Source organism: Odontesthes bonariensis, chromosome 1 (genome assembly GCF_027942865.1).
Source record: "Odontesthes bonariensis isolate fOdoBon6 chromosome 1, fOdoBon6.hap1, whole genome shotgun sequence".
Taxonomy (NCBI): Eukaryota; Metazoa; Chordata; class Actinopteri; order Atheriniformes; family Atherinopsidae; genus Odontesthes; species Odontesthes bonariensis.
In genome coordinates, this window is record NC_134506.1 from 33,910,203 (window position 1) to 33,935,427 (window position 25,225).

The 25,225-nt window shown below is 42.6% G+C and overlaps 1 protein-coding gene across 1 annotated transcript; it reads right to left on the reverse strand.

Moving 5' to 3' along the window:
* Positions 1 to 222: 222 nt before the first annotated feature.
* Positions 223 to 25,125, reverse strand: tent4b (terminal nucleotidyltransferase 4B). The gene is made up of 12 exons (XM_075465027.1): positions 24,207 to 25,125; positions 11,487 to 11,610; positions 10,042 to 10,088; positions 8,069 to 8,189; positions 5,854 to 5,961; positions 4,443 to 4,571; positions 4,040 to 4,253; positions 3,809 to 3,935; positions 3,533 to 3,636; positions 3,203 to 3,408; positions 2,915 to 3,061; positions 223 to 2,723 (listed from the first exon to the last, which is right to left on the reverse strand). Exons 1-12 carry the CDS (start codon positions 24,764 to 24,766, stop codon positions 2,565 to 2,567), a joined length of 2,046 nt encoding a protein of 681 aa, XP_075321142.1. The 5' UTR covers positions 24,767 to 25,125; the 3' UTR covers positions 223 to 2,564.
* Between the last annotated feature and the right edge of the window lie 100 nt (positions 25,126 to 25,225).

Genomic DNA, 25,225 nt, shown 5'->3' on the forward strand with positions numbered 1-25,225 from the left:
CAGCTCGCGCGCTGCTCCAATCGAAAACGCTCCTCCTCCATCACTGTCACACACTAACACCCACGCGCCAGCTAATAAACACTTTCCTTGATAGCGTTTGTCATTTTTCATAGTGAGTTACCTACCAAAGCGTTGACGGAGTCATCAATAAAAAAAAAAAAAGAAAAAGGAAAAAAGGAGATAATTCGAAAGCAGAAAAGAAACCCGCCTCAACACGCAGGGTAATGGTAATGTCTTTATTGCATGAATTGTGATAGCTGCAGAGGAACAATGTTTCAGATGAGTACAGTTGGGTTCAAAGCCTTCCAGCAGTGAGAAGAGTTGGTAAGTGGACACTCAGGTGGCAGAGCTAAGTGGATTCACCTTCCTCCTCTTCTGTCGATCCCAAGACCTGCGCTTATATACTGCATTTTAATCGCAACTGTGGCACATGGAGGATGAAGGGGGTGGAACCAAATTAGACAGGCTGCAAGTGGACTCAAATGTGCTTCATTGTCTTAATATGAAATACTGGCCTTGCTCAGAGGCGAGCACAGCCTTGTATAGCTTCAGTGGTCATTGTGGAGTACAGTATGGATAATAATAATAATAATAATAATAATAATAATAATAATAATAATAATAATAAGGTGGTGGTTATTGCTGGCTACATGTTTTTCTGTAGGGGATTCTTGGAAGGGAGGGAATAAGGGGATTGAACTGTGCTTTGGTGTTATTCCCTCCATGTAAGCACTCAGTTTAACGCGTTTTCTGTGTGCAGCTGCCCATTTCACTTGAGATATGAGCATAATAACAGTCGATCACAAAAATAAACCGTCCAAATGCAGTATACAAGCCCAAACTCTGTGTGGATTAAGACTTAGAGCAATAACTCCATCTACAGGTTAGTTGATGTACTGCAATGACAGAAGGAGACTGAATGAACATTTGAATAAGCCTTTTTTGTTGCTAACGGGTTATAAACTGGGACAAAAATAAAAATAAAAAAAACGGACAAAAGAAGAAAGAAAAAATAAACTCCCTTTTAGAGTAAGTAGACCAGCCACATATTGAAACAAAACTCTTACCACAAGACGTGTACAATGGTCTCTTAGATTTTTGCAAAACCACTTGGTCACTCAACTGTCAGGTAAAGAAAAACTAGTAGAAATAATCAAAGATGGTGTTTTACTGTACCTGAACACATGTGTTCCTACCCCACTCCACCTCCCCGGAACTTATCCTATTTCAAAAACAGGACTCCCAAGATATGGTTAATGTTAATAATACATGTATCCATACTATGTTCATATAATTAATAAAAAAATAAATACATTTAACAAATACAAATGATTTCTGTAGTCGGTAAATTACCAAATAAACAGATTATCACCCACAGTCGCATTGTTGACACATTTCAAGTGTAGGATTTTTTTCAATAAAACCATTATCACCAAAAAAAATATATATATGTAATTAAACGTGTATTCTTAAAGCCTCTACACTGGTGTGGCTGTGCTACTTGAGCTAGTTGACAGACTGAGCTTCTTCCTGTCATCTACGGGGCTGTAACGTGAGCTCCGGCTCACTAAAAGGCTAAATGTTAACACCGTAGCACACTCACAGTGTTGAACCAGGAGTAAAAGTGGATGCTGATGATTTCTGTTGGCAATGGGACCCAGACCAGCTCTTGGCAATGACCAAACAGCAGTGGGCACATAAAAATGTGCATGTTTGCATGACTTCAATCAGTATATCTTGTAAAAAAAGTCATATGAAACAACTTCTTTTTTTTTTCCTCACTTGTGTTTTTTTAAACCTGTTTTTTTGTTTGTTTGTTTTTTTTGTTTGTTTTCACTTATACTTGCTTTCCTACAAATTTTTGTATAACTTGTTTAGACATAACAAAAACAGATTTACCCTACAGGAAAAAAAATAAATCAACCAACAGAAAGATGTCATGCATAAGTTATGTCCCACTCTTACTGATTGCATTTTTAAGTGACCATCTAAAAAAAAAAAAAAAAAAAAATAGTCTGTGTACATGTTTGTTGTCCAACATAACATTTTTTTTGTACATTTAAGCAATTTGCTTTATTCTTCTTCTTTTTTTTTTTTGTCTTTTCTTTACGTTTTTGAGGGGGGTTAAAAGTTTTGATCCTATTTTCCAGCCAGCAGTTCCAGGTATTGCTCCAGCTCTGATTCCAGACACCTGAACTGTATATTCCTGTACAGCAGGAGGCGCAAGAGGCTGGCTGTGAAGTGAAGGAATATCGCTCCACAAGTGAAGCTGTTCAGAAGCAAAGGAGCACTTGATCAGTGATTTCAGCCCAGGTCCAAGAAAATAAACCCTTTTCCAATAATACTTTTTTTTTTTTTTTTTTTTCCCTCCCCTTTTTCTGCTAGAAAATGTTGTCTGTAACCCTGAAAAGTGGCGATAGTTTCTTCAGATGTTCTCATACAAACAACCTCCCGAAGCTGGAGTCCGGCAGCAGAAGTGGGACAGGACAGTCAGTCAGTAGCAGACGAGTACAGGGGTTACGGTAGGGGTGGGCACGTAGGGGTGAGGTTGAGCAAACCCACCCCTATCTGTAGAGATCCTCTTGTGTAGAGTCTCGTACGTTTTTCCTCTTCTTGCTGTTGCCCTGTTGTTGTGGCTTGTTGCTCGGATGACTTTTGGTGATGGAGGAGTTGTTCTGCTGCCCGTGGTGGCCATTCTTATGAAGGGAACGAGGCATCCTGGCCTGGAGTCGGAGCACAAGGACACAGTCGGGGATCGTGTATGAGTATTATTGGGTCAGGTGTTCGTAATCGTCATGAAATTATAAAAACTGTTCTACTCCGTGGGACCTAATCGAGCATATTTCATGGAGTACAATAGAATTTACAAGCTCGTTTTTTTGTATGTGTACACTGAAGGACAACCTGAGCATACCTTTCCTCCTTTGTTGTTTACAGATGGAGTGCTGGTAGTGTGGCTCTGTGTGCGGAGATTATTAGCCACAGCAGACTTTTCTCTGTGAGCACTGGGGCCCCGGCCAGGCTGCTGCTTGGCTGTTTTACACGGTGTGCCATCAGAGTCCTGGAGGAAACCAACAAAGTCTACATGAAGATGGTTTTCATCATATATCTATACTATTTGTTTCAATGTATAAGCTTTGAGTGCAACATATAAATACAACAGTCCCGTATTTCAGTGCTGCGTGCAGCTGGAGGCACTGACCGCGTCGCTGGAGGTGGAAGCGGAGGACGTGGAAGACGGCGACAGCGGAGAGGAGGAGGGAGAGGAGCGGAGGGACGGGGAAGACGTGTTGGAGGAGGTTTTGCTGCGGGGAGCTGATGGCAGAACCACGACAACATCCTCATCGTCCGGAACGTTGTTGTTGCACTCATCGAGCTGCTTAGATTCAAACAATTTGACATCATTTCCTGCGGAGGTAGAGAAAAGACAAACGTGTGGTGTGTTGTAGTTGTGGCTCGAACCAGGTTAGATTGCCGAAACCTTTTGCTGCAACATAAACATTCAACAAGTTTAAGAAAAGCCTGAGCATACTGTTCAGAGGTGGATCATTCTGAGATGAACTCCCCCAGTTCTTTCGGATCCATTCCCTGTACTCGTCCACCTCTTGAGTCACTCGGATTATCCGGCCAAGTATACTGCGGTCACAGACAGAATGGAGAAGAACAGTTATTTTAGTCTTTGCATGCAAGTATAAAGAGTGAGTAGTTATGAAGGCGAAAAATCCCATTGCATTCTTTAGATGTCTGGGAAAACAGATACAACTCTTCTTTTAAATATGACTGACAGTTTCTGTTATCTAATCCTCACCTTTCAGTCTCATTGTTGGGATAGTACTTGGCAATGGGCGACACGGCGTGGCTGAGCACAACATAGGCGTAGTCAAATGCCTGCTTCACCTGCATGGCACCGTAGGAACTCCTGCCAACATCGTTGTCTTTTGGACGCAAAGCAGTGACAACATGTCAGTACGTGTCGTTATAATATCCGAGTATGGAAAGCAAACATTCCATCTCCTGTGTAGCTGTGCACTGGTCTTACCTGGCTGCAGAGGATCCTCAATGTAGAGCATCGAGGGCCTGTATCCATCCATCATGTTCTTCTGGACCTCATCTTTGGCAACGTAGCAACCACCGTCTTTTATCCGAATGCCGGTTTTCAGGTAGTTGAAATGGCGACCGTAGAGCTCAAAGAATTCGATTAGCAGAACACCGATGTTTATGTTGGGACTGCACACATCGTCCCGATAGTGAAGCTGAGAATAAGCAAAACAAAAGTCAGTGAATCCTGGATAATCATTGGCCGAGTAGGAATTTCAGTTCAACTGGATGTCAGGACTTTTTAAGAGATGAAATTTTTTGAGTATCTATATTTTGACTTGCTCTTTGTTTATTTAAATGTATGTCCTAAAGAAACACAACAGTTACAAAATTGCAAAACTAACCTGCAGAAAACTAACAGCCATGAGGAAGAGACTGTATGAGCCGATTCCACCTGTAAAGACCTCATTGAGGTCCCTCTGCAGAAGGAACTGTTTCAGCACCAGGACCAGGTAAGGCAGCACAGGGTATTTCTAGGAGGTGGAAAAGAGAGTTTCAGTTTCAGTACGGACATTGCAGCAAGGAAGACAGCATACCTGCAGAGGTGGTGAAAAAGTTACGGATTATTAGTGGCTCAACTTTCTCAAGTTCCACTCAGTTCAAATCCTGATATACAGCACTGTGCAAAAGACTTGACCATCCCCCTTTTTTATTTATGTTTGTTCCTCCAAGAAGCCAGACTCTCTTGTAATTGCACTTAGTGTATATAGTCGTAAGCAATAGTTCTCTAGGCTTCCTAAAGGTCTTTTAATATTTTTCTTTGGATATCGGCTGCTATTTAACTAACTTTCAGTTCAGTCCTTGTACATTACCATTTTAAGAGGAATATTTTCAATCATCTAGCATTGACCAATGAATCATTTAGGCATAAAAATAAATGTAAAAAAAGCACCAAATTCAAGGGATGAACCAGTGTTGTGTCTACACGTAACAGAACCATGTTTCCCTGGTCACACAGAAAGAAATACACTTCAAGTGGGTTATTAAATAATGATTCCTACTCTGCCACAGAAGACATTTAAATCCCATTGTTAAAGATTTAAAAATTCTATCACATCCTGTACTGTTAAATGTGATGTGAAATTTTATAAATACCACTTAGAGATATCAACAATTTGCATGTTCAAAGATATCAATGATTTGCATTTGTCAATATTAAATGAGATTTCACACACTTTGAAACTTGCATGATTGCCCATGGCAGTCTTTGGAGGACTGTTACGATCTTGGAGTCCAAGTCAAGGCAAGGCAAGGCAAGGCATCTTTATTTATATAGCGCATTTCATACCACAGGCAACTCAATGTGCTTTACATAAAGACAAGGCATTTAAAAGAACAGCATAAAGCGGCAATTTAAAGAGAAAAAAAAAATAGAATAAAAATTAAAACACAGTTAAAAGCAATCAAAGAAGAGGGGAAAAAGAAATATATAAACTCAACCATAAGCACACCGAAAGAGAAATGTTTTTAACCTGGATTTAAAAGTGCTCACAGTTGTGGCTGATTTCAGTTCTGCTGGTAGTTTGTTCCAGTTGTGTGCAGCATAACAGCTAAAAGCTGCTTCACCGCAAGAGCAATAACTCTCAAACCATGTGCACATTAGATAGAACAACAACAGGTGTTAATCCTGAAGGATGCACTAGAAACCCGATGCAGGGCAGATACTGTAAGAACTATTTAAAAACCTGAGGCTGCACAAGTGGATTTGTAAGTTGCACTACAGCGGTGTGGACGCCTCGGCACTACAAACCGTACCTCTTTGAATTCCTTGATGAGCCGAGCAGCTTTAACACCACTCTTCACGTTGAAGCTGATGTCCACCTTGACTTCAGTGAAGGAGTCGGTGAGTTTGATGATGGGAACCTGAACAAACAAATGATACACACAAAGGAAACGATCAAAATCCTGTCACTGTGCTGGAAGACACTTGTGCGTCCACTTGCATCCATAATGTATGTCAAGTTTTTAATGTGAGAACATCACACTAACAGTAAATCACAACTACAGATGGAAAACTGCACTGTTTAAGCAAGGTTTAAAGTAGTACAAATAGCCAAGACGACAGTAATTCTAAACAATATATCAAGAAATTCTACAAGCTCAAAAGCCATGAGCTGAATCACTGGTAAAAAATGTTGGTTTAAATTTATTCTTCATTACCAACTGCAAATTATAGTGCATCGCTAGAGGCATACAAACTTTGTATGTTTGGGATTCTTTCACATGCAGGTTTGCATACATGCCTGAACATTCTCTGTTGGCTCAGGGATTTGGAGCAGTTCATAAGAGCTTGAATAAGGGCAACTGAGGGAAAACCAAAGGAACACCAGCACTCCACGAAAATTTAATAAAGACCTGTGGATACCCTGAGCGGGCCTTTGTAAAATCAGCAAAGACAAATTGAGCAAACCACACAGGTGGAGAAGCTAAGAAACATACTGTAATTCCGTATGTGGCAGGAGTCTCGTAGAAACTTAGAAGGATTTTCTCTAAACATGACACTCCAGTGTACTTCAAACCCAAGAACACCCTCAGACAGAGACTGGTTCACCCAAACAAAAACTGCAGCGAAGAGTGTGCGGACCTCTACGTAGGAGAGACCAAACAACAGCTCCACAAGCGTATTAGTGCCACACTCAACAACAAAACAAAACCCGGTAAAAGTAAGGAGAGAAGAAAAAAACACCACCATGAGGCTAATATGGAGAGCTGGGAGGCCACCGTGTTCATGGTCTGCATGATGGTGATATTAATCATGGACGATCACATCGGGCGTCTAACATCGAGGCTGGAAGAGCACACAGAGAGAGTCAGGAGACGAAGGGTCGAGGGCAGGCGATACTTCTTCGTTTCATCAAGGAAGGAGAGCAGAGCGCCGCAGACAAAGGAGACAACGTGTACGTTTTACTTATTAAACACGCACAGGTTGTGTCCGTGTCGTATGAGTAAACATTTCAGCCGTGACAGCATGACAAGGGGCGTAGCTACCAACCACCAAACACCTACGTCAGATGTGTTCCTATAGAACCCAGAAAAGACCCGACCTCAGAGAAGGAACTAAAATGAGTATAGGAACTGAGGGTCCAAATGCGGGAAAAAACGGCCCCGTTCCTGAAAAGGTTATAGGAACAGCAAAAGGTTCCTACAGTGGGAATGCGCCTCTCTCCTCCCCAGGCAGTTTCACAATCATATACACCTTGGGTCCTATGATTAAGGCTGCGGCTACACGAAAACGTTTTTCACTGTAAACGATACTTTTTCTTATCGTTTCGCTGTCGCGACCACACGGAGCCGGCGTTCCCACTATCCCAAAACGATAGTTTTTGAGAACGGGTTCCAGAGTGGGAAAGTTTGAAAACGGCCTCGTTTCGTTTCCATTGTTACAGCGAAAACGTTTTTGCGTCAGTCAAACGTTGACGCTGTGAGCCAATTTTAACACTTCTCTATTGTCTCACAGCGTGGCGTGACACGTGGCGTGTGTACTGCATCGTTTCATCGTTTTCATCCGTTTTCGTCTGGACCTGAGTCTTTACAGCAGCGCGTTGCCGTGTGGTCGCAAGAATTTTCGTACCCGTTTTTAAAAAAAACCTCGTTTCGTTTTCGTGTAGCCGTAGCCCAAAACTCACCCTTTCAGGCAGGTAGACAATTCAGAGGCGATAATGACTCTAACGACATGAACACTGGTCAGCGGGTGCAGTGACACATGTGACTGTAACGCCCCTCTGCTTATAAGCTGATACTCCTCCACCATCTAGTTTAAAACTGAAAAAGCCTTTCGGATGAGAGCTGAAACGTCTTCAAGATCCAAGAAGAAGTCCTGTTGCCCTTATTCAAGCGCTTATGATTTCCATGACCTGGATGACTGAGAATCTTCATCAACATAGAATGACAAATTCATAAACCTGAATAAAACTATTGCCAAAATCCCACCATGGATCCTTACAGCAACTCAAATGGTGTTCACTCTTACCGTTGCTTTGTCCAAAACCTTGATAGAATTCTCATCTGCGACATTTCTCTTCCGGAGGGCCTCTTCCAGCGTCCAAAGTGGGAGAGTTTCCCACTTTCCAAAAACTACCAGGTCAATGTCACTGTTGGAGCAAGAAAGATAAGACATATGATCATTCTTTAGCAAACAACAGAACCTCACAAAGTGCTTCAAAAGCCAATGCACGGGCAACTCTACTCTGTCCTCACAAAGCGAAACATTTGGTCTGAAGTCTGTAAAATGACACAAGAAAAAAATATTGCAAAACTGTTCATTTCAGGTAAAAGGAAAGGGAAAAAAAAAAAAAAAAAAAAAAAAAAAAAAAAACGGGTTTTAAATGACCAACTGCCATCCATAAACTATTCCATTACAACTGCTCAAGCTGCACACGCCTGTCCATCGAGTAGCCCACCATCTGAGGAGCCTCTGGTTTGTAGGACTGTCACAGGAGTTCCTAACACAGCAATTTACATTGTCGCTCTATTAACTAGTTTTCATGTGAATGTTTATTTCTCAACTGACATGTTTTTGTCCGCACATTTCAGGTCAAAGTACAGCAAAACAGACATTTTTAAATATCCTCCACACCGTGGCTTATTGTAGACCGACGGCTTTGCTTCCCTCTTGTGGAGAAGCTGTGCAACTTTAACTAAGCTAAAGTAAGTTTAAAAACTGAGTCTTCAATAAGCCGTAAAATGTGTTCATTGAAGTGTCGAGTGCACGCGCAAACCAGAAATAAACACAAGGTAAGTATAAATACAAACCAACTGAAAAAAAAGAAAAAGACCTCTCGACAAACTTTAATTACTTTCTATGAGAGGGTCCACAGGATCATTTCAAATAAGCACGTCACGCTTCTACATGCCTGCACAAGAGACGCAAAATCTTCTGCTTATGCATTCATCATTAAGGTCACAATACGGACGCTCTCTAACTTTAGCGGGGGACCGTTTCACGACACAGATGTAGCAGCTGATTTGACTTGGACTTTTCATGGCACTCATGCCAAACTGCTTTGTGGGCTTTCTGAGGCTTGTGGCTGGCAGGGGAGGTTCTCAAATGGCAACACATTCACACTGCAGGTAGGAATAATGAAGATGTGCAACAGCCAGCCAGGCAGACAAGCAAAAATCATGTTGCAACTCCTTCGTGCATATAGGCTCAATAAACCCTTCACTACCTACCCATTCCTCTGTATTTTTGTGTTTTGTTAAGAATTGTTTTTGTGTTTTGTGGGCACATTCTTTTTTCCCCCCTCCTAATGGTGGGTTTCCAGTGGTTGAATATACCACAAATCACTGTGCACTTTTGTCACCTGGATCACTTTAGTCACTAAGTTCATACCCTGGAGTGAGGGCTGAAATAGACCCTATAAAAGCAGTTCTGACTCTTAGGGGTCGGTCAAACAAAACAACAAATGACCTCCTGTCGTCGTTGCCTACGCTATTTTCCTTGACCGCATTATAAGAGGGGGGGTTAGGGAAGGGTGGTAGGAGAAATTGATAAGGAGGACTTCAGAAAAGATGGCCGCGCTGCAATGAGAACCCAACCACTCTTACACTGAGCTGTGATGTAGGTCTGCAGCACTGAAACTACAAAATGCTCAATACATATTCTATAAAATACTATGAATCCTTATTGCAATGCAATATCATTGTTACACGGAGGGTATATCACATCTGTGTAGTATTCAACTTAAGTTTTAACATAATATAAAACAACATATTATTATCAAGTCCAAAAACACCTAATGTAGCCTAATCCCAGCATAACTGTTGTACTCTGTTATGTGTACTGCATTCATAACCTCCATTCCTGTTCAACAGAGCTTTAAGTAGAGTCTATATCCGTGGGAAACACTGAGCAAATGAAGTGTTTGTGGTAAGAATGTTATTACCTAAAGAATTTGCATTTGTTTGAATCTCAAAGCCAGTTGAGAAAACCACAAAACTTACCTTGTTGGCAGATAAAGACCAGTGCTGAAACTGCCAAACACTTGGACCTGGAGGGGTGATATAAAATGACAAGCAGTTAATATGTACACACGCTTATCTCAACTTTTACGAGAAGACATTCATTAATTCAAAAACAAAAACTGCACATATGATGGGTTTATGATCATGTTGCTCAAAAGTCTCACATCTTTTGATTCATTTTTGTTTGACAGGCAATGTTGGGGTTGGCCTGTCACCAAGAAAATAAGTGAGGTCGTGTTATTTGACTTTCCCAACTTACGCTTCACTTCCAAACCGGTTTGTTAACTGATAGAAATAACTGTACCATGTACAGATTTATACGGTACAGTTTTACCAACAAACCCTGCACTGGTGGGGCGCAAAAAACTAGACATCAAAAGCATTAGCAACGTGTAAAGTGGATATTTTAAAGCCACTCAAGTTATATAAAACTCTTTGTTTCAAGTCCTGTTGATGTGATAATCAAAACTGGCAGGATGTTTACCACCGAACAGCCCTTTAGTCCACTGATCTCTTAATGTACACGCTACCAGAGGACTAAAATATCCTAAACCATCTCTTTTAACCTCTCACAAAGAGGTTCGTAAATAGACTTAAGCCTTGACCCTCTCTTTACTCCCTTAAACCTCTTCCACACATCCCTCATCACTCATTAGTAGAAACTGGTTTACAGCCCAGTCGCATGTATAGAGTGAGCTGATTGCAGAGCTATGTTTGTGAATGAATGGATCCCCTGAGGACTTCTGTGAGGTGGGAGAAAACTATAGGTGGTCAAAAAAGGTTAGCCGAGTCTCATCTTGGCGCCTCTTGTCAAACTTTTACTTGTGGCAGTGAGCGGCAGGCTGTAGTCTTCCATTAATGGCTGGTAAAACCATGATTTGCTCTGTGAAGAGCCTGTGGAGTGTCTGGTGGCTATCTTTAAATCCAAGCTAATTAGTTAAACAAGCATCATACTAACTAGATGACCACGTTCGCCCTGCTACCAGCACAGTGAACAAAAAGAACAAAGCTTGCCGGGATTGGAGTGGTGTTGTGCCCCTTAATTGAGGACCCGCTAAGCTCAGAACAGATAGACTTTGAAGCTCACTGCTCTATCAGCAGGATCAAAGTCAGAGGGTGCAATAATGCCTGAAGTAGCGCAGATACCATGACACAAATAGTGCTGTGGTGCAGGGAGATAACAAAGAACAAGAAGATTGTTAATGACAGGTTGAAGTTTACTGCCGTTGGTCTGGTATTACATTCAGCCCAACTGCACTGTAAACTAAATGTGGTAAATGTGTGTCCAGCCGGGTCAACATACTCAACAATTAAGATTTTACCCAGAGTTTTCCCTTTTCTAGAAGTTATTTGAGTCGGTTCTCGTTATGATTGCTTGTGGCACATACAAAAATCCACCCCCACAGCGCATGGATTCTGTGTACCTCAGCACTGGGCCACAGGTCATGGATGACCCCCTTGATTCGGTCCACCACCTCCAGTCTCATCTTCTCCTCCTCCGGCCGAGGGGAAATGTACTCGAAGAAATCCTTGATTTCCTCGTGTAACCTGCAAAGTAGAAAAAAATAAATAAATTTGAGACGTGAGGAAGCATGCAGGGATGGACAAGTCAGGGGGCAGTGCATAAGTTCACCGTTATTACCACAAAAACAGACGTTTCTTACTTCTTCTAACGGCAGATATTTCGATTAAACCACATTTCATATGACGCACCGATTTAAACCAAAACCAGTGGTGCCCTTATCTGCTCTGTCTGATCTGTGCTCCCTCTGCTCGCAGCGCAAAAAGGCACAATATGTAATGCCAAGGGACTGGATGCCGACAGCCACTGAGAGGGATACAGATGGCAGACACAAAGTCACACTGACAGGACAAGTTTGTGTCTTTTACTTCTTTCCCAAGGAGCAACTTCAAGACAATTATTTCTAACAATTAAACTATCTGCCAAGAACATTATGCGGTTTGTCCTTTGCACTTTTTAGACTTTGTGTGCCAGGAAGTACCAAAAAATTAATCCACAGTTCGATAAAAGAAGAACGACTGGTTGGGTGTTGGTCAATAAAAGTCTCTCAAAGAGATCATGCTTCTCTGAACAGTTCTTCTATCAAATTTCCCCTGAAGGTAAAAGGTCGAAGGTCGAGCACATAAATCTAAAGGCTGTAAATCAGGGGTCTGGGGGAGCACATCTTTTCAGTTCAGCATTTTATCCAGAAGGTTTCTGCTCCTGCATGCAGCTATATCAATTAGATTTTCTGACAGATTGAAAGGGTCATTTTCAAAATCAAGGGGTCACCAGACAGGAAATGAGACATTTTCTAAGAAAACAGACACGCAAGAGCTCCATCTACCCGAGCAGCGTTTCAAAAAAAAAAAAAAAAGTGACCCGAGTAAAAACAAAAACAGGATCCTCTGCTGTGTCCAGACATAATATCAATAAGAAAAAGTAGGACAAAGCAAGAGCAGGCTAAGCAAGAGTGCCACGTTTGCCCTTGGTACAGGTCGCTCTGCCCACACGCGTTGACCTTTTCACTGACCAGCTTTGTCGACATACACACAGGCGCAGGGGCAAGTCTCTGTGGGCGGACAGAAGAACGCAAACATGCAGGCATGCGCAGGCACGAGTGCACGCACGTGTGCACACAGCCCTGAGGACCCAGAGAGGGACAAAAACAGGCTCATTCCCAAAATCAAATGAGACAGACATACATGCTGCTTTTTTTTTTTTAAGTACATAAGGCAACAAAAGGTGAGTGTCATGTGTCCCCACATGGCGAGGAGCTGTGCTGGAATGTGCTCGATGTCAAGGCCCTAAAATTTGAAACTTCCATTTGCATGTAAACACGACTCACAATCGCTTAACAGCTGTAAAGTTATACAACAAGACAAATGTCCACCGAGATAACCGATGGGAAGATTGTTATTAGAAATATCTTGTTTGTTTGTTGCTCTCTTTTATGAATCACCAGTTACATGTTGTAAAATACAACACTCAGAATATCACACACGTCATTTATCATTCATAACTAAGTTAACATAATTAACTGGAAAGCTAATTTCATTATGGCTAATTCTTCAGACCGCAGATACAGAAGTGCTTACTTTACTCAGAATAAAACAGTTTAAAAGTGTCACTGGAAACTAGGTTTTAGTTTGCTTTGGTCATGTTTGTGTTCTTTATATGTAACAAAGTGTCACAGAGTGGGCCTGGCACATGACACACACCTGACTGATGAGGCAATCAAATACTTTTCCTTTCCAATAAAACAACGTTTTCCATAACAGGTTCATTCATAAAGCTAACAAATAATCAACAGCCAAATTAAACGTTTCACTTTTTGGAAAATCATTTCACTTCATGTCGCTCCTCCTCCTACACGACCACTACTGCTTTCATTTCTCTGTGCACACTGTAGAGACTCCAGCCTCCATCACATGCTTAGGTTTCGTTTCAGAGTAAGAGAAACTCAGCTGCTACAATCTGCGCTACAAATGCTTTAGCTCTAATTTCATGGTAACGGAGCACAGCTCTCTGTGGCTCCATTCTGTGTCAGTACAACAGCTCAGAGACTGTTCTGGTTTATGTTAGTTTAATATACTACAACTGGCTGGGAAGATTCAGAGGCATTTATAGTCAGTGAACGCACAACCAGATCAGTGGGAAGATGCCAACTGCTTGAGGGAGCAGTTGAAGGGGGAGGTAGTGCTTCCCTTGCCAAGTGATGAGAGACAGACAGACAGATGAATAAAGTAGGTGGAACAGTGTTGGAATCATATCAAGTGAAAAGAAATAATCATTTTTAAAACACTCACGTCATAGACTGAACTACTTCTCACTCTGCAAAGAACAAACAGCAAAAAAACAATGATCAGGGCTGCCAACTCTCACTCACTGATGCAGCAACCGCTTGGACTTAGTTCAGTTTCAGCAACACACTGCTCCAGCTGTGCGGGTCAGACACGGACACATTGCTAGAGCATTTTGAACCTTGTGCCACAGACACACGGGTGTTTTCCCCAGGAAGTGGTGGGCAAATCCTGGATACACAGCCAGCTTTTGGCTGGGCAGCTGGTGACATTGCTCGTGGCCCGTTTCTCTTAATGTCATGAATTGCAAATGAGAGTGGGGCAGAGTGAGAACAAATTAGATCAAATAAACGGACAAGCCCTCTCAAATGTGCAGCATCTCCCAGATAAATAGCATTAGTCTTCATGATAAGTTTAGTGGCGAACCCAGCTGGCTTTATTTGAGATTCAAATTTAAGAGCGGGCGAGTTTAAGGTCACTGCCTTCATGAAAGTTCTTTCTCCCAGCTGAAGACAGCTCTGTGTCACTTTTCCAAAGCCAGCCAGAACCGGCGGCGGCAGCAGCGAACCCTCTGCTGGGGAAGCACCATCTGCCCTGACGTCTGAAGAGAAATCGCATGAAAAGAAACCGACTTCTCAGACATGCGGGCTCGTATTTGCAGCGTCTCCCTGACAAATGGTTGGAACCGCATTGCTCTTAATATCAAATTAATTTGCAAAACCAAGCTGTTTATGGGTCAAATCTGTAAACTCGTGTCATCTCTGGGATTTTTGAAGCCATGTCTTGCTTGTTTTATCTTCCTGCTAGAGCCCCACTAGCTTGTATAGGTTTGTACAGCCCCACCAAGCAACCAGTCAGGTCAGGTTGGTGCTGGTTCTTCCAAATGGTCAACACAGAACATTTGCAAAGCAGGCAAGGCCAGAAAACCCAGATGTAAAGCAGATATCCTCAGTCATAGCAAGGTGAAAAAGGTTAAAGGAATGGTTACGTCATGTCGTATCCATCATTGCCAAGGTGTCAAATTCTAGACTAATTTGTGAGAAATGCACATCGCCACACGAGGCAGAAATCAGGTGTTATCTACTAAACAAAAACAGAGCAGTTATGGATTTCACTACATACTCAAATGAAGCAACCAGAAAACCCGATAAGGGCAGCTTATGAGTTGTTGTTTTTCTTCTTCTTTCTCTCTGACAAACATCATGAACTGAGCTTGCTCTTGCTAACAATTTCTACTGTGTTACGCATTCGTTTTTATAAGTTACGTTTTGTGTGTACCACAGAAAGACGAGCTGTTAAATGGCTGCCAACGGGAGGAGGGAGCTCCAGAATCAGTAGGTTTCATTTCACAGCAACAGGCTACTGGAGCTCCCTTGTTCTCTTGTAATGGGAGGAATCTCGTGCCCCACCTTCCTGGATCAAATTACATCGCAGTTTTGCAGCCTGCCTTGGAAGCACACAGACCCTTGTCACAGGCTTATCGGACAATGTATCACAGTAATGTTATGTAATCTTGTGAAAAAGGCTTACCCTGCACGTTGTTCTGTCATGTTCTCCACCGACATAACTTTTCTAGCATGAGAAACACTGCCAGTCATGCTGAATGACAGTCGACTGTAACGTCAGCCCTTCGGTTCAAACAGTTTAAGGTTTTTGAGCTGAATATAAATAATAAAAACAAAAAAATGACTGAAATCAGATGAGAAAAGAGATTAAGGGCTTCTATTTTCCAATTCCACATCTACATAACAGGTCAACGCTCAGAGCTGTGCTTTCATTCTTTTTCCGATAAACCGTCAGACTGCCACAAGAGTCATTCATCACAAATCCCCACACGCAAAGGTGAAGCCATCAAACACCTTGCTTTGACCAACTAACTGTTATGATATTCAAGTCAAAACAAGATATGGCAGCAAAGCATGGGAATAATTGCAAATGCACTCATTTTCTAATGCGTTTGTTGCACAACGCAATGAAACTCCAACACATTTTTTCCAGGAAGTATATTAGAATTGACAACTCATGTCTGAACATTCAACTGCACTGTGATGCACATTTCCCCGTTTTTCAAGCGACAGACGTAACTATTTTGCATTACAAATTGAGATCGTTGTTTCTCTTTCTTTCTTTTAATCACTAAAGTGCATCGGGTGTCTTGACATTCCTGCATGGCCTCAGCATGAAGCCCCTGTCCCCCTGACACCCTGTCCCCTGGGAGGCGTATTTTAGTGTTTGGGGGGTTAAAAAGTAGAGTAGTAGAAAGTTTGAGGTAGCAAATAAACATGAATAAAGATTTTTTTTTTTTTTTTTTTAAAAAGCGTCAGACGCATGCGGAGGAATAATCAATAACGAACAAAGAGACTGGACTGGGTGTGGTGCTTAAATGCCTCCTTGTGAAGGAAAGTTAGGTAGAACGAAGGAAACGAGATTGTCAAACCAGGCTCAACTGTGCCAGGCAGCATTCCTGTGGCATTTAATTCTGAACAACAGCTTTAAAGAGTAACATTCATGTGCAAAGAGACACCTCCCCTGAAAAGGATTCCCGACAGCTGCAGTGAACTGCACTGCAGTGTTACGCATTTAGATAAGACTAGTCATGATGAAAAAGTTGTGACCATTGTTATGTCTTTATCTACCCAGAGAGAGTCCCAACATCATGACCCTATTTTCACAAAGGCCTGAATTTTTTGGCCCCACCAGCCGCTGCAACTAAAGGTTACTTCGACCCGCTTCCGAGTGCACAGGTGGCGCCAGGAGGCAAACATGTTGCATCACACAACTTTTTCTAAACGAGCCAAACCACAAACAGAAGCAGAGGTGTCCATTAATGTTTCATCAATTAGCAGATCGGAGCGCTGAATGCTGGCCAATAGGACCGAACAGCTCTTGTTACACAGAAAGTCGGAGAGACACGGCGGGCCACTGTGGTCAAAACAGGGACAGCTCGCTTTAAAATATGGTATTACAAATGCGAGGGCAAACACCGATGGGCTTTGAGTATCATACCACAAGACCACCATCATCTGCAAAATGATAAAGTACTCTCATATAGCTCTTTATTGATTGCTTACTCTGATTTGGGAGCAACGGCAGATAAGGAGCTGTGTAGGAACCAGGGAATGCATGTCGACTTAACCTTGTTGACTTGAATACTTGTGACGACTGTCCCATCGTGAATGTTGTCAATTCCACCTGCAAGAATAGCTGATAATCCACACACAGACATTGTGTGTTTTCATGAGATGACGTCACATTGGTAAAAAAACTGCTGGATAATGTGCATTCTTAACTGGCAGCATTTAGTCCATTTTTGACTTACTGTGTTGTGTGGCAACAGAGACAGGAAAAATAAATAAATAAATAAATAAAGACAAATACGAGAGGCTTTGTTAAAATGACATTCTAAAACATGACGGTTTTGTGGAAAACTTAAAACTGCCCACTACTTTCTTAGCCTCTAAGCAAACTAATAAAGGTCAAACCTTCAGCTTTCATTGAATTGATATTTCCCTGACGTTTGTCACCATCTTTTAAAAATTTAAGTTTTTAAAATACTGATGTGATATTTGGATCCCTCCAGGTTTGAAGGTAAAACTAATCCTGTGTTGCTCCAGGTCATAATGGGTTAAGACGCAGTTTCAATATTCACTGAAAGTAAACCCTGTATTGTTATTGTCGATCAATAGATACTTTATAAAATACTACCTACCCCCATCTATTTACGCAGTACTTTTTTCCATTTTCCATTGAGTTAGATCACTCAGCTCTGGCTGGAACTGCCACTGATGGGAAAAGCACACCTGTGTGAACACACGCATCTTCACTAAGGGTGGAAACAACTCACTTCTTCTATCCAGAAACACGTGTTCACCGACCATAAGGTCTCGTGAGGACTTAAAGGCCAACAGAAAGCTGACACTACACCCAATACATAATGATAATACATACACAGAGGAACAATAATGATCATTGGACTCTACACCAAAACATTTCATAAACACATGAAATTTGCGATTTTGAATTTGCCGCTTGGAAATCCTTCCTGGAATTCCAGACTGGGGGCGGGGCTTCTGTGCGACGTCACATGTGCCATGGGTTTTTCTGGCTGCCGCTATTGTAGTATGCTTGTTGAGTGGTGAAGGCAATAAAACGTTGGGTTCAGTGCAGTTTTTATTGCGAGTAGATGTACGAAGTGCTGTGGGTGCGCGTGTTGCCCTCAGCAGCTCACACCACCGGGGACAGAGGAAGCAGAGAGACCTGCGGTCGGAACTTGTGTCTGTGTCTCGCCGTGTTCAGCTCCCTGCGGTGCGGACACTCAGGGGGAATCCACCTGGCGGAGAGCGGACACACCTCGGGATGGTTGCCCTGAAATCAGCCGGCACAGCGATCATCAAGCGTCAAGAGATCGATGATCGCTCTGCCGGCTGATTTCCGCTCTCCACCTGGCGGATTCCCCCTGAGTGTCCGCACCGCAGGGAGCTGAACACGGCGGGATGACTCCGGCTGATTTCACCAGAGGGGAGGCAGGCGGACAGGGAGACACAGAGTTCCGACCGCAGGTCTCTCTGCTTCCTCTGTCCCCGGTGGTGTGAGCTGCTGAGGGCAACACACGCACCCACAGCACTTCGTACATCTACTCGCAAAAAAAAAAAAATAAAAAAAAAAAAAAAAAATCACCATGATCACCATCATCGTCCCCACTGCTCTCGGACTCGGACTCCGACCCACTTTCACTGGCAATGGCTGGCTCGAACCTGTATGGTTCTAGCCCCAATCCCTCCTCGGTTTCTTCCTCAGGCTCTTCATTGTCTTCTTCATTGTCATCAACAATATTAGGCTCAAAATTTGCCGTGAAGAAGCTGTCCAGGTCTAGCAAACTGCTGGCTTCGCTACTAGAACTACTAGTATCAGACATGGTGATTGTTCCAGCAGTTGGCACGCGTGACGTCACGCACCTGTCGTCGGTTTGCCAAAATTCGAGTCAAATGTGGTGATAGTTTATTGGGCCTAATCAGGACTATCCAGTGGCCTAAAATTATTTTAAAATCATAAAAAAATTCCATGGTATATAAGGAATCGATCTGCTATTTCAGTTTTGTGCAAAAAAAAAAAAAAAAAAAAAAAAAAAAAATCACCTTTCTGTAGGCCTTTAAGGCTGGGTGACAAAACAAAATTCATATATCAGTATTTCTAGGCTGAATGGCAACATACATTATAAACTGGGAGTTTATACAAATTGGGACTAAATGTTCAGTTTTAACTCAATGCCACACATATGATGTCAACAGCATTCCCTATTATTATCACAGTGAATTATTTAAAAGACTGTTATCAAATCAAAACCCTTACAGATTTTCTTATGTCTGCAAGTAGAAAATAAAAATGTGCCAGTGGTTTGTCAAATATTTTTTGGCTGCCGGCTACCTAAGTGCGATTCTTGATCAACCAGGGAGAGAGGATGTTGCTACATCTAAAGGCGGTTTCATGGCAACAATGAGAAGGTGTAAGCTTGTGCAGCTCAGCAATTTGCTTCGGTCTTGCTCAAAGATAGAAATGCCAGAGCGGGGCAGCATTTCAAGAAGGGATACACTCCGAGAGCACTAGGTTATATCGGTATAAACAGTCCGATTTCATACCGCATATGAAAAAAATACAGGCACTTTTTTTTGGGGCAACATGAGCCAAGGTTCTGAGCGAACCACGCTGATGCTATTTGGTGATGTGGAAACACTGCAGCCTGTTGACTGGTTACAGAGAAATATCAGCTGTGAGCATAAACAAACGTCGATGCAACAGCGCACACACCAAGACACTTAATTGTTCTACTGGGGTTGAGTTTGTTTTGATGTTTTACTTCCAAATTGGACATAATTTCAGCAGGAAAAACGTCACAAGAAGCCATACGCCTCTAGAAGCAGTTTTGACATTCTTGATTTTCCGTGTTATTCAGTACAAAAGCTCAGCAGGTTCCCAGTCTGATGACAAGCTCTGAAAAAGCAAAATGCTATATCATGCTTGCTAACTGCACCCAGCCTGGCGCACAGGAAGCGTTCCCATTGGAAAGGAAGAGGAGAAAAATAGACGGTACATGCCCAGCACACATAGGAAGGCTGAGTTCTAGACAGGTGCCCACCAGTGCCGTTCAGATGGGGCCCGTTTTACCTACAGTTCAAAGGCTGAACATGTTGGTTTCTCTCTCTGCCAGCTTACAGGCACTGGCTGGAGGCCAGCCAGGGAGAAGAGAGAAACAGGAGAGTGCGACATCGATGTCAAAGCCAGCAGAGGTTGGATGAACCACAGTTCTAAGAATGGAGCTTCAGTCAGTGGTGCTGTGTGAGTAAGAGGGCAGGGTGTCATTAATCTCTGAAAGACAGCAGCAATAAAAGCGCAATAAAAACATGCACCAGGGCAAGTCATCAGTGAGCAATTCCCCACGCATTTTATTAACACAACTTTCGAGTCTTCAACCATTCCAGACAAGCTTTCCACTAAAATTATTCAACTTAAGGTTTTTCTTGGCTAAATTTGGGACATGATGGCCACCAGCTCTGAATAAACAAGACCTTCAAAATAATATGCCAGGAAAAAGAAAAAAAAAGTGGAGGCACGGCTGGTACCAAACTGCTAAACTGACTTTTCAGTCCACTTGACCCGTTGCTCCATGACACATCACAAACAGATAAAACTGGTTTACCTGAACTGCGACTGAAAAACGGCTTATTTGGAAATGAAGACATCACACGTTTAGGCTTGTGTCCCTTTGATTTGAAAAGGTCCATTACAAAGAGCTGAGAAGGCCTGCTGTCATATTCCTCACAGAATAACAGGTCATTTACACACGTGTGGGAATGTTTCAAAGAAGTCACTTCAGGTGGATAAGGACAATCACACAAAAAAGACTTAACTGGTAAATACAGCTTTAATTTGGAAACACTCGGTTCAGTCTGATCGGACAGATGGAGAGAAGGGGTGAGGGTTGGTCTCTCCAGAGGGTTGGCTTTGTTTAGTGGAAGCGAAGCTGTGTGGAGCATGTAAACACTGATCCCTTGCCATCGGGAGGAGGGCTGCTTGCTTGGACCCTCTCAGTTTGGGAAAGACTGGAGGAGCGTCAAACACAAATAAGCACATGCCTCTGCCTCTCTAGCCAACCCACATGGCCAAATATAGAGTACAAACTGTACCATGGAAAAAATGCATTTCAGCTCACTCCCACTGTTGCAATTTGTAAATACCAAATGCAACAATGATTCCCACGTTTAGGAGCGCCGGCTCCCTCAGCCACACAACCTGTCCAGTTTGGGAAATGGAATTTCATGTCCAAACACAGGACAAAGTGGGAGCAACTAAACTAAATGGCAAACAGCTCTTTTATGTCACCAACTAAAGTAGCGTAAATAGCCATGGGACTTGTGTCCAGACTGCATAGCTTCTGCTGCACTCGAGCTTTGTGCAATTGTGAGGCTGCAGACATGGAAATCAACTTTGAGTGTAGCACATACGCTCACTCCTGAATATTGATACAGTACCCAGTGGCACTCCTTGTCCTTCCTCCTTACGTTCTGTAGCCACACTGTAATCTCAGAGGTAAGACGGGAGAATCGTGGGGGATTTTGAAGATGTAGTTGTGGTAAATGATTTAAATCATATCGGATTTATCTGACTAAATGAGTCGTTTTGTTTTATCGTTTCTTCCTCTTCTATAAATCCCACTTCCAGACTCAACTAAGTCAGCTTTTACACTCACATACACACCGTGGGTGTTCACATGCACATTTTGAAATAATGCTGTAATGCCAAAGAGCATGCTGGCCCAGTGATTTACCAGAGTCTGGTTAGACAGAGGGCTCTCAGTGGTTGCTGAGTGCGATCACAGCTCTGAGCTTCAGGTTCTGGTATTAGCAGAGCTTATCACTGAGGAATGTCCTTATGCAAACACAGAGCAACCATATTACTATAAATGAGAATCACTCATAGACTGAAACTCCACACTCTAGTGCTCTGCTTATATACACATGTCTAATAGAAAGGAATGGTGGAAGAAACCCTAAGGAGTCCCACCCATCAAAAACATTTCTTCCAAATTATCTCAACTTAAAAGAACCGCTGCAGAGAGAAGGACCTGCTTAGAAGTGAATAAATAATGTACGACATACTAAATATAATAACACTAAAATACAACACAAAAATAATGTGCTGTAATGACTTGATAAAATGAGTCGATAAAGCGGGAACCCTCAGGTATTTCAGCAATTCAGAGTCAGTTAGCCTACTTGATAATGCGCAAGCATAAATTAACAGGTGCTAGAAGCAGAAACACAGGAGGTGTAATTCAAGTGGTCTTTAAAAATAAGTATCTGCTAATACTTTCCACTGCTTTTGCAACTGATGTCCCATTCTGGTTTTGTTGGATTTGGTCAGAATTTCAGGAGCGATGCCTAATGACGTTATGCAGGGCGTAGGATATATAAAAGAGGTGGACATGCTCACGCCTACATCTTTTTAAAAAGCAAAACGGTAAACACCTTAGTTTGAGGCGTGGCTGCAAATAGTTTGCTGCTGCGAGAGTTTTCATTTGAAAATTTTTGTAAATCCCTTATGAAGCATATTCCACCTGTATTGTATGTACAGTATTTTCCGAATCGTAACATTTGTCCTTTTTTACTTTGATCATCTTTAATAACACAGCCATTATCTGACTGTTGGTGGGTTTTCAGAGGGGGACTAAGGAGGAAATAAGTTAGTGAACATATGTACTGACTGGAGTGAAAGATGATGCCAGCTGCCTTCTCACTAACAACAGAATTATCGGCCAAACAAACAGTTTTACATTACACCATTAATGACTTCTCTAGACTCAAGGTTAACAATTATAAAAGATCCGCGACTTCCGCATGTGAAGTGATTGAGCGATGAGTGAACTTGTTTGCCTTAAATAAAGTCTAAAAGAAGCTTTTGTGCTGCAATACTTCGAGGAGTATTGGCATCAAGGCTGACAAGCGGTGCCACATCCAGCTCCCTTACTACACCAGCGAGACGGTTGACAAATACGCTGACAAACCAATTACAAACAAGAAGCCTTGCAAAGTCAAACACAGTCACAAAACTAATTCTAAGAAGCATGCGTTGGTTCCCGGCAGCAGTGCTGTAAAGTACAAGTTAGCAAGAGCCAGTGTGAGGCTCATCACACAACTGCCAAGGTTAGCCAACCCGATGTGGACTTATGTGTGGCTGTGGACAGAGTCCTGACCTTAAATTTCCACTTAAACCAAATGTAAAAATATCAACCTTTTAAAAAGGAGATTTAAAAAAATACCCCACAAATATTTAAATACATCAACTGGTTTCAGCTGTGGGCTGCTGGAGGCTGAAGGTGAACCTGTTACTGCCATTCTTGTTCGAAGGTAGCACCCTGATACGCCTCTCCTACTTTAACCTTTTCAAAGTGACAGACTTCCTGGTTCAAGTACAAATCTTAGCTATAAATGGTAATCATTAACTGTGCTGCTCAGCGGTTTTTTTTTTAAACTTTTTAAATGAATATTGTTTTTGTTGGAAAACACTAGACGAACACAGAGTTAGCCTGCCATGACGTGTTTTTTTGTTCCGTCCAAAACATTAAAGTTAAATGCAACTTCTGGATTTGAATGCTCATTCAGAACCTGGTGGTAAGAAAAACAAAATCACATTCATTCTACTTAAATCGGTTTTCATTACTATACATTACACACTGCTAAAAAAAAAGTTACCTGGCACACACAGATGAAGAGATAATCTATCCATAATATCAAGAGTACTTCCTTAAATCCCACTGATGTTCTTTTAAATATTAACTAAACAACTTATCTCAAGCAACACAGTTCCATTCTTGTCCTTTTAAGGAGTGAATCCACAAACTTTTTAATAACTGGCCTTAATCAAAACGATCTGCACTTAATGATGTGTGGAAGTGTGACTTCTTCCAGTGCAGTTACTTATCACATGATCAACTCGATTTGAGAGATTTTAGAGCAACAACATAGTTACTAAACAGTGGATTCGATGGGTGGAGGTAATGTGGGTGGGGTGACACTAACAACCTAAGAGGTCTCCTTACTTGTCATCTCAGTGCGCACGTGTATAAATGGCTGAAATAACACTAAGTTCACCCCCAGTTTACACTCGATGCCCTCAAACGTGAGTCCCCCCCACCACCACCCACACTGTCGGGTCAGCTGTTTACCAGCTGCTGATTTGGTAAGAAAATCTGTACGTGAGTACAACCTGTACCAGCAGCGGGTCTCCAAAAGAACAGAAAAGAAAATCACGGCCAATACGACCGACTCTCATAAACTCTGCCTTACCCAATAATTCCTTCGGAGTAGTTCCTGACTTTCCATGGCGTGCCCGTGTAACCTTCATACCCCCCCGTGTTTGAGCCGCTTTCACTGTTCAAGAGGCTGGAATTGAATCCGAAAGTGCTAGCTTTATTGTCTCTTTTTCTTTTGTTGGGGTGTCCTTCCGTCAGTCCCCTCCACACCACAGCGACCCCGCTGCCCTGCTGCCCCCCTCCGCTGACACCGCCCCTGCCAGCGGCTCGGTTGTTGTGATTGCTATTCGTGTCCAGTGGTATAAAGTCCCGCTGTTCTGTTATTTCACCGTCCAACATTGAGGCAGACATCCCCTGAGTCTTGACTTCTCCACTACCGGTGTTTGAGTCAAGCGCCCCGTTTCTTGTCGTGAGAACGGCTCCCGACGCCCCGTTGACGATCGCTTTCAGGTTCGGTGTGTTCTGAGGTCCAGTGGTGTAGCTGTTATTCACATACAAATACCCGAGCCCTTGTGTCGTCTCCCAGATCTGCATCCACAGGTTGTTAGCGGGTCCACGTTGTTCTGGTTGAAACCAGGCGATTCTCGGATCCATCAAACGACACTGTAGGCAAATCGCCCCCCCTCCCCACCACCGAGCAATGCTCAGCTCGTGTGCAGCTAGCCAGGTCGCTAGCTAACGTTAGCTAGCCTGCTATTGCTCTGTTATAGCTGCTGCTAGCTCAGGTTCTCCACCGCCCGTTACTTCTAGAATCTGGTATAAAAAAAAACACGCTCTTTAGTAGTGACAATACACACAGTTGTCAACGCAATTCATCCTCAGAAAAATGGTCAAGTGTGCCAGTTAGGTAATAAAAATTTTAGCTGAATCCAAACTTGCGGTTGAAGACCGTGGAAACGCGTAAGCATTGCTTGTCGAAGTGACTCTGACCCTTTCCTCCTGATCGTGGGTCCCTCAATGGCGGAGTCCATGCTGCTACTGCGGCTGCGCGGAGTAGGTGAAAAGGGGCGGGGAAACAGTTGTTACGCAACAGACAATCGCTTACTTTTTTGG

What these genes read in the sequence shown, in the direction of transcription:
- tent4b (XM_075465027.1), bottom strand. Translation starts at nt 24,766, where the DNA reads ATGGATCCGAGAATCGCCTGGTTTCAACCAGAACAACGTGGACCCGCT. An exon ending in GAATGATCCACCTCTGAACA is followed by an intron (nt 3,409 to 3,532) that starts GTATGCTCAGGC and finishes CTACCTCCGCAG; the next exon opens with GAAATGATGTCAAATTGTTT. An exon ending in TAAACAACAAAGGAGGAAAG is followed by an intron (nt 2,724 to 2,914) that starts GTATGCTCAGGT and finishes CTCCGACTCCAG; the next exon opens with GCCAGGATGCCTCGTTCCCT.